Source organism: Anser anser, assembly GCF_964211835.1.
Source record: "Anser anser genome assembly, chromosome: 1".
Taxonomy (NCBI): Eukaryota; Metazoa; Chordata; class Aves; order Anseriformes; family Anatidae; genus Anser; species Anser anser.
The window spans coordinates 189786719-189796286 of NC_139720.1; the positions used below are offsets into that span (position 1 = coordinate 189786719).

At 47.2% G+C, this 9568-nt stretch overlaps 1 protein-coding gene and 2 long non-coding RNA genes across 3 annotated transcripts in view; 2 read left to right on the forward strand and 1 right to left on the reverse strand.

Moving 5' to 3' along the window:
• Window positions 1-974: 974 nt before the first annotated feature.
• On the reverse strand, window positions 975-7842 carry LOC310904559. The gene is made up of 3 exons (XR_014588443.1): window positions 7703-7842; window positions 4390-4583; window positions 975-3303 (listed from the first exon to the last, which is right to left on the reverse strand). It is a non-coding gene; the product is annotated as an uncharacterized lncRNA (long non-coding RNA).
• UBL3 (ubiquitin like 3) overlaps window positions 7486-9568 on the forward strand; it is a 57460-nt gene continuing 55377 nt past the window's right edge. The window contains exon 1 of the mRNA XM_083849511.1: window positions 7486-8174. Coding sequence (XP_083705637.1) covers window positions 8148-8174 — 27 coding nt within the window. The 5' untranslated portion in view covers window positions 7486-8147. The remainder of the gene's footprint in view (window positions 8175-9568) is intronic.
• Window positions 8442-9568, forward strand: part of LOC310904565 — a 45221-nt gene continuing 44094 nt past the window's right edge. Inside the window, exon 1 of the long non-coding RNA XR_014588445.1 lies at window positions 8442-8880. This is a non-coding gene — a long non-coding RNA (uncharacterized lncRNA). The remainder of the gene's footprint in view (window positions 8881-9568) is intronic.

The window sequence follows — 9568 nt, forward strand, 5'->3', positions numbered from 1 at the left end:
GTGGTGAAACTTTTCTGCTCAGTCTTTCGGATTCTGCTGCTCTCTTGCTGTCTCTAGCAAGTCTCTTGCTGACAGTAAACCAATTAGACGACTTTTAGTGCTGGCTATTTTGGGAGTATTCGGCTATGCTACACAAACACCTATTACAGCACATGTTGGCCTGGGGACTGGAAAGAGAAAGGGAGGCTGGAATTAAATCAGGACCTCTTGGGTTTTATGGTCATGATGAGAGAAAGTGAAAATAGAGAAAAAAATCAATCCCAACACTGGCAGCATTCAGGACCCAGATGACTGTGACCTTGTAAATAATGTGGAATTCATGCTCCTATTAATTTGCCCAGTGCCTCTCTCACCTTATTGTAAAAGAGGAATAATTCAGATTACGTCGATGGAGTTAAACTCCTGTAAAATTAATGTAAGATCCCAGTGCAGCCAAAAGTCTCTCCACTGAAAAACAAAATCTCCTATATGCGAGACTCCATTCCCCAGAGTTGTTTTTCCTGTATTTTCCCCTTTAAATCCGAAAGAAAGGGGACCATTCAGTAAAACAAAAAGCAGTTATTCAGTGTTTCATATACTGACAACATTCATCCTCAGGAAGTCTTTGTTGATTGTGCCTAGCATGTATAGTAATAAAGTAAAAGCAACACAAAACGGTGGTGTCTCCATATCCTATAGATGAGATGAGGCTATTGTCCCGTTATATTTAGACAATGCCATGCTGCTCGTGGAGAGTCTCCCCAACAGCAGTAACCAGTTACCAAAGGTCAGGCAATCTCTTTAGCCAATTAAAAATAGTGCTTCCAGACAGTGGTTCATTGAGATATTGATTCTGGTTTGGAGACCAACGAGTGATAGAAAATAAGTCAGATTAAATGTTATATTACAATGGCATAATGTATGTAAAAAACAATTATGTCCTCAGCACAAATGCCGAGACGGGTTTTTGTTTCAGTTAAAGTAGCATACAATCAGATTTGAGTGCAATTTATTTGAGTGCTATAGTTAACTTGAAAAATGTTCAGAGGTTTAATACGCATGTGCGGATACAGAGTCTATATAAACATATGCTTGTATATATATATATATACACACACACATATAATTAACAGCCTTAAGTTAGGGACATATGAAGATCCTTAAATTAAAAAGCCCGAAGAATTCTAAAGTGGTGTAGACAACAGACTCGGAAATCACATGAGCAAGAACACTTTTGTGCTTCGATTTAGTATTTTTGGTACTAATTTTATAAATAGTAAATATGAGCTATAACGGGAGCTCACTAATGGTTAGCTTCCCACTGGAGACCCTTACAGAAAAAAATATATAAATGAACGTAACCTTCTGCATGTGCTAATGTAAAAAATAACCTGCTGGAGTCAGCAGGAAGCAGGGACGATAAAAGGCAGAGGTGCTCCGGGTCTCAGCTAATGGGCTGCGCTCCGCCGCAGGCTCGGCGGCTCCTGCAAGAGTGATGGGAAGGCTAGGGGCCTGGTAGCACCAGCAGGCAGCACGAGCTTCAGCTGCCTTCTCTAACATTTTTACAAAGCCATTTTCCGTTTGCATCCTTGGTTGGACCGAGTGTGATCTCTGGTGGTCTTTTACTATCCTCTCTCCAATGTTCCTCCATATTTGTACGTACTCTGTGTATTTTTCTGTAATTATTTTCCAGACAATTTCTGTTGCGAAGTTCATTTTTTGCGACAGCCATTCCCCAAAGTCACAGATTCTTGTTTCTTTTTCTGAAGAACTTTCATTTATTTTCACATTGCACTTTTGGAGTTTCTTCACCCTCTCCTTCTTGTCCAACAGATTTTAAATGTCCAGCAGTGATGGTGCCACCACCACTCTTCTGATTATTTGTATAGGAGTCTTTAATTCCCACATATTTGATTTCCAGATATGAAATACCATTTTATTGCTATGTTTTGTAAATCCTTTGCCAAATTCAAGTTTCTAGTTCAGAAGTTGAGTTTTATTTCAACATATCCTTAGCTTCCCCCTGCCGTCAGGAAATGGATCCAGGATGGATGCTTCTCTGCTACAATTTCTCCTTCCTGTTTTTCATCTGTGACAAAATAAGGAACTTCTTTCAGTTGTCTTCAGGGCTATTTTTCTGTACGGACTGGAAGATGTATCTGTTAATTCATAGATTTATGGGTAGATAAACCACCTCAGACTGCTGGTGATTTGAGCACTTTCTAATATACGCATGGGAACTTCTTGTTCTCATTCACGTTATTCTTCCTTCCTCCTTATTCCACCTTTGTACCTTCCTCTGTCAATCCTCACTCCCTCTTAGGAGTTCCCCGGTGCTATTTATGGCACCCGTACCTGGAACGCTGATATGTCCTATCTCCTTTTCTACTGCTACACCCATTAGATTGGCAGAACACTGTTCCTACCAGCTCTCACTGTATTGGCCAGGCCAGGAATAACTTCTGGTATTACCTGCTTGTTTCCTGTCATCTTGTATTTTTATGTGGACACTACCTCAAGAGGTGGGGGAATAAATCATTAAAGCATATTGCGGCATTCAGTGGTACAGTGCGAGTTAAAATAGCTGTGTGTTTTCATTTTCCAGCAAGATCAGCATGACAAGTAGCTTAAAAAGTAAATAAACAAACCACAATTATAGCCAGCAGTATTATAAATGCTACAAAACCTCAAAAGTTTTTTTTTTTTTTTTTTTTTTTGCTATCCCTGCTGGCTCTGGGGCAGGTGAGAACCACTAAATGCTATTCCCAGGAGTCTGCTGACATCAGGTGAGGGGTTGGTAGGACACCCACGCTGTTTTGGTTTGACTCAGAAGAACCAAGGTGGCAAAAATCAATGTATTTCCTAATGGAAAAGAATCAATTAAAAATACATACATAAGATAATATCCTTTTAAATATAATACTTTCTTATATTAAAATATAAGAAAAAATATTTGCAAACACAAAATCTGAGTTTTTTACAGAGGCACCAAGTTAAACGTGAATTTGGCTTGGCAAGAGTTAAAAAAAAAAAGTCCACATGTTTATACAAAGGTATTAGAAATACCCTGCTGAGTAGCCCTGTGTGCTCCTTGCTGCCCTGGGTATCTTGCTTCTGTGGCTGCCAGAGAGGGAAGGAATCCTGATCTGTCCCATGGCCAAATTGCGGAGAATTAAACCCTTTGTCTCGGGAGCCTTTCACCTTCTCAGGCTGCTTGAAAAACCTGCAGGAAAATGAGAAGCCATGGATATTCTTGTCTTGGAAGAAATTTCATTTCTGTCATCGCTGCGTGCTCCATCTCCCGAAGATGCTCCTGTTCGCAGCCTGCATCAAATGAAAAACACCGGAGTACATTATGGGGCTGAAAGCTTTTAATGTCAGTCTTGGAGCGTAGGCTCGATGTGTTCTCAAGCCCAGGCAGTAACAACTGACAGGAGATAGCACTGCTCTTTCGAAATATGGCAATCATTTTTACATGTTATTGATGGGTTTTTGATGGTCCTGCTATTAAGGACATAAAGGACACAAAGTTTTGTGCTTCGGGGCATAAACCAGTCTCTCCTACATCCTTGGCAGCAGGGGAAACTTAACCAAATAAGCAGATTATAACATGATTGTCCAATGTGGGGTTTTGTGTGTCTCTCTGAAGTATTTGATGCTGGCCACTGCTGGAGACAGGATATCACATTGGCTGGACTACTAATCTGATTTAGAATAACAGACCTTTTATTCCTATTAAGCATGTCTTAGTGCAGAGTCGGGTTTCAACTAGTACTGATGGCCATGAAACACTAAAATCGAGCCCCAACCCACCCGCAGAGACCGGGTACAAATTTTATCAATGCAAATATGGCATTGCAAAATTTGACTCATCCAGTCATGCCATGCCATATTTTTCCAACGAGGAGAAAAATACCAGCAGTATATTCCATCATTTTCCTCTGCAAATTGCCAAAGCAATGACGATGAAACATTTTGTGCCCGGCCGGCTAAATTCACATGCCAGTTCTGCAAGGGAGAGTTAACGGAAAGATTTGTGTGTTTGAGTACAGGGTTAGGTCCCCAAAACAGAATAGCCTTTTCAGCTCTCCATGTTGTTAGCACTTCTCTCAAACAGCACTTCCCTTTTTGCTCAATCCTTGGATGTGGGAAAGGTTTGTTTTCAGCTCTGTGTGCCTGCAGCGCTTGCTCAGTGTTGAGCTGCAAGCTGGTCCCATATGCAGGCTATAGCTGCGCTTTTGCAGGGTCCCTTGTTGCAGCTGACTGCTGCTGACCACAACTCTCATTTCCTCTCCATGTGAACGTGAAATGAATGCTATCAGAACAGCCTTTCTTAATGCAAGCCAAAGAGAAAAAGATATTTTTCTGTTTTATACTTGACCACACTGTATTTCAAATACATTACCTCACCTCCACAAGTCCGGTGGGAATTCACCCCTTTTGTCACGTGCAGTACACGGACCCGCACTACTCCTACGAGGATCATTGCACAGCTTTTCTTTTTATTCATTTGCCCAGCACACAATCATCCTTAAACGATCTCCAGTGTGTACCAGCTGTGCTGGGTCCTCCGTTCGTTTGTGTTGTGTCATCATAGCTGAGAGCTGGGGAAAAAAAAAAAATCACACAAATGTGATACAAATGTCAACTGTAGAGTAAACACAGTACTGTGAACCTTTCAGGACAGAAACTCTGTCTTTGTTATGTGTTTGTACTGTGCGGTGCCTAATGTAGAGGCATTCTGGCCTGCAGTCATAATTGTGGATTCAAATTTGTAATAATAAGGAGAACAAAAAAAGTAGCTTTTCGTGCCATCTCTTGGAAAGCACAGCTGTGAGTCAAAGAGAGTGACCGATCCTCACTTGTACGATGCTAGGCAGAAAAGTTGGCCAACCTGACCGCATACACGAGAGGGGCAATGGCAGTCCCCGATTCCTTACGTACAGCGCTGCTTCGTCAGCACTAAAGGCCTGATCCTTCCTTTAGCAGATTGCTAAACCAGACGTAGGAAAATAGAAAGCACGCAGTCACGCTGATTTAGGTTCTGAGTCTTCTGCGTTCTGTCCTATGGTTCTGCCCTACGGATGTGCCTATCTTTATGCACCAGACAAGCTCATCTGTCTAAATAATTCAAAAGAGCCATCTCCGACGGAGTGGATGTGCCTTGCTGCTGCCTCCTCGCCTGGCCGACCCCTCATCCAATCTGCTGGTGCTTGTTGGTGCCCTAACTCTCCTGACGTGCTTGGGCACACGGACCTCTCCCTGCTCGATCGAAGGGTATTTCCATATAACCTTTGGCAGCTCACGCTGCGAGCTGTGCAAGATTACGCGCCCCTGCTGTCTGCCCTGCCTTCTCCTCAGCTGTCACAGCGGGGACAAGGACATCACTCTGGGTTGCCACCTATTTCAGTCTACATGAGGAGACAGCTGGGAGCTGCAGTGCCTGAGAAGCAGACACGGTGCCTATCCTCTCGCCCCTGCTATCAGAGAGCACGGGCAGGGCAGCTCCTGAATCAGCCTGAGATCATCTCAAGGCACCTGCCCGGGGCTGCGGTCTGCTTGGAGCAACTGCTAGGTCTGCAGGATGGCCTCGCAGCAGGGCTCAGGTGTCCACCCAAACTTAAGCCGTTGGGCATACAGTAAAACAAATCCGTAAGGAATTTTTATTGATAATGTTCTAAGTATAAACTCTGTTCCGCAAGACCTATTTATAATTCTTCAGTCTGTCACTGACATAACCAGGGAGACATATGTGCCCAGGGAGGCATATTATGTCAGATGGGAGACATCCTTCAGAGCTCATCCCTTTGACCCTCATCTATGAGTATTATTATTTCGAAGCCTTATGAAAAGATATGAAAAAAATGAGGAACCCTTACACTTCCTCTGTCCCTCAAGGATATCTGTTTGGAGAAAAATGTAAGCGATGTTTCAACAATATTCCCACAAACACAAGACTTATTGGTGGCTTGAAGAACTGACTGAAGCTGGGGACGATTATGTACGGTACCACAAAAGCATTTGTCAGGGGAGAGTCACCAAGACATGGTCACAGAAGGGATGAGTTTGGAAGGTGCATCTGGAGACCATGCTGTCCAACCCCCCTGCTCGGGCAGGGTCAGCCACAGCAGGTTGTCCACAGCCATGTCGAGATGGGTTTTGACTGTCTCCAGACAGCGACACAACAACTTCTCTAAGTAGAGGTCCTGGGGACAGACAAGCCCAAAGTCACGCAGCACGATAGCACAGGTCTCTTCTATCGATCCCCTAACTCTTTTCCTGGGAATTAAGTTGGGATGCTTGCTGTCAAATCTGCCTGTTAAAGTCAATAGCCTCATGCTATTCTGTAGCTTTTCTTGAAGAAAAGAATGATAAATTTGATGTAAGGGACAGTGGGGTTGCCTTTGTTGCTTTCAGTAGGAAGTCATAAAGAGGAAAGACAGCTTCCAACTTTTAGTATTAAAGGGAACAACTCTGTCTTAATTTCCTGTGGTTTTACATGAGAACTGTCCCTGAAGGAACCAGACAGCATCTGCCACAAACTCTGTCTACTGGATTTTTGTGATTTTTTTTTTCTTGGACAATTTTACAGTGCTGGAATATGCATGCGTCTCCACACATCCCTCTCAAAAGGCCCATTAATTTCTTTGGTAGATCTGCATGTTGCATGGGGTTTTATTTTATATTTTTTTTTGTCTGTGTGGGAAGCATTTTTCATCAGACGTGGCCTTTATTTATTGCGTACTGAGGAACGGCCTGGGACGAGGAATAAAACACCGGCCACCGACAGCACTTCAGATCACCCGGTGCCTCAGCGAACACAGAGCTCTTCGGGGAGCGTGAAAGCGTCTGGCGAGGGCATTTCAGAGGCTAAGTGCCCTTTCTCCAGATGTTTCCTACGCCGAGTCGGCAGCCGTAATTTCCACCGTGGAAATTACAGGAGCTTTATCACTAATAAAAACATACAGTTTGGGGGGGGGGGAGAGGAAAAAAAGGCAGTTCCCCCCTCCCCACAAGCAAAACCCCTGATATTTCAAGCTGTAAAAAAAAAAAAATTGAAGAACCGATGAGGAATTTCTACAAAGGAATGCCGTGCAGGCTTCGATTTGTGAATTTGGGGTGGAAAAAAAAATGCATGTAATAATGACGATTATTAATAATAATCATCTACCCCGCCGCCCTAGCAACGGTTGCTAAGGAGAGGGGCGGGGCTACGCGGCGGAGGCCCCGCCCGCAGCCCGCCCGCCTACAAGCCCCATGATGCCGCGCGGCGCTGCGGCGCGTGACCGGGGGAGGGGGGGTGAAGGCGGAGGGGGGAGGGGGGGGGTCCGTCTCTCCCCCCGCCGCGTCCCCTGGCCGCGCTCGGCGGCCGCCATGTTGGCTTGAGGCGAAGATGGCGGGGGGCGGCCGCGGGCGGGCAGCGCGCTGAGGGAGCGGCACCCCCGGCTGCTGCGAGGGAGGGAGGGAGGAGGGAGGGAGGGAGGAAGGGGGGCGAGGCGGGGGACGGAGGGAGGGCTGAGGAGGAGGAGGAAGAGGAGGAGGAGGCGGCGATGCGAGCGGAGCGCTGAGGCTGCGGGAGGCGGCAGCCGTTGAACGCCCCCCCCCCCCCCCGGGTCCCCGCAGAGCGCTGAGGGGAGGCAGCGGCGGGCACGGGCAGCGCCTGGGGAGATCCTGCCCGGCCCCCGGGATCCAGCCCGAGCCCCCCCCCGGGATCCAGCCTTACCCCCCCCGAGCCTCCCGGGAGCCACCCCGAGCTGCCCGCCGGCCGGGTGTCCGCGGCGCTAATGAAGGAGGTGACCGGGACGCCGCAGCCCTCGCCGTGAATCACCCCGTCGTTATTCGCCGAGGCCGGCGGAGGAGAAGGAAGAGAGAAGGGAGAGAAGGCGTGGGGGGGGGAGGGCGGGAGGGGAGGGAAGGCAAGGGGGTGTGCGGGCAGAAAAAGCCCCGCACGCAGCCCCGAAGCCCGCAGGCGGCCCCCGGAGCCCGTGGGCAGCCCATGTCGCCGTGCGGTCCTGCCGGCCCTACCTGGCACCGCCGGTGGTGACACGGACCTGCTGCGTGGCAGCCCAGGACCTGCTGCTACCTTTGCATATATATATATATATATTATATTTTTTTTTTTTTAAAAAAAATCGGTTTTTCGGAAACCATCAGGGGGGAATCTCAAGATGTCCAGCGGCGTCCCGGCTGATATGGTGAGTCCCGGCGCTCCCCCTCGCCTCGCGGCGTTGCGGGGGGAACAGCCTTGGCTCGAGGCCTCTGTCGGCGGAGGGGGTGGAAAGAAGAGGGGCGTGGGAAGGGAAAGGGGTGGTGGGGGGGGAAATCTCGGTGGCGTATTTAAGGAACGAAAAGTTCCCAGTTAATAATCCCCCTCCTTCCCCCTCCCCGATGCTGGTTCAGCTTTGATTTTGGGGAGCGGAGGGGGAAATCTGCAGCGTCGCCTTCCGTGTGGCCAGGCAAGTGTGGATGCCGCCCGGTCTCCTGGCTCTGGCAGTCCGTACCCTGCCTGCCTGCTCCAGCAGTGCTCTTCAGCACTGCCGACCACTGTTTAGGGGAAGAGAAATGCGAAGCAGAGCATTCAGAATGATTTACCCAAGCCATTTCTCTCTTTTTTTTTTTCCCCCACCTCCCCTAAACCAGCTGTGAAATTGATTCTCAGCCTTCTTTTTCGTCTCTCAAACTTTGCTCGTTTCTTACTGACACCGTGCCTTCTGATGCTGATGGGAAGTTAATCCCCTCACCTGATGCCGGGTCAAGAGCGAAAAAGGAATGCTCGTACCCTGTTTGCACAGGGAGAGCCTTTGTGCACTAGCTGCAATCTGGACGTTTTTCAAGGGCACTCCTTGCACTTCTTATGGCGGACTGTACTTCAGCCTGTGTTGGTACATTTAACATAGGAAGGTACGGCTAGGCGTGAAGGGAGGGCGATCGGGTCTGTTAGGTAACCTTTCTGTTCAGCAGGGCTGCACCGATTTGCCTGTATTTCCATAAATCACTTAGCTGAGCGGAAAAAAAAAAAGTTGTGGCAGTGGTTTGATATGCTGGCTCTTTATTCTTACGGCAAAGTATTTTCACTTCCCACCCCCCACCCCCCCCCGTGATTGTTTGCGTTTAAAGGTACTTTGACAGCAGCGGACCGGTCCATGCTTTTTATTTTCAGGATGAAATTCTGTTTTGTGAGTGTAACCTGCCGTGGTAGGGGTGATATAAAAACTGAGCCTCGTTTCAGCCATCGATATACAATTAGTGGTGCCTATGTAGGACAAACAGGCTATTGAAATCGTGCTAGTTGCTTAATTTCATTGTTTAATTCACAGCTTTTCTACTGCAGGGAAAATGAGCGAATTTTGCCAAAAGAGCAGAAACAGTGAGGTACAGAGGATGGTCAAGCACAGCTTTAAGATTCCCTACCCCCCTCCCTAAATATGAAAAATATATTTTGTCTTTATGGGAGAAAAGGTGATGACAAGACTGCTGCCCCCGCGTTTAAATCCTTCCAGTTGTTTAGTTCCATACATTTCTTTTTAGGGTCTCTGACCGTGAGAGTACTCTGAAGCCCCTTCTCTCTTGCACTTGTCTGCCTCTGCAG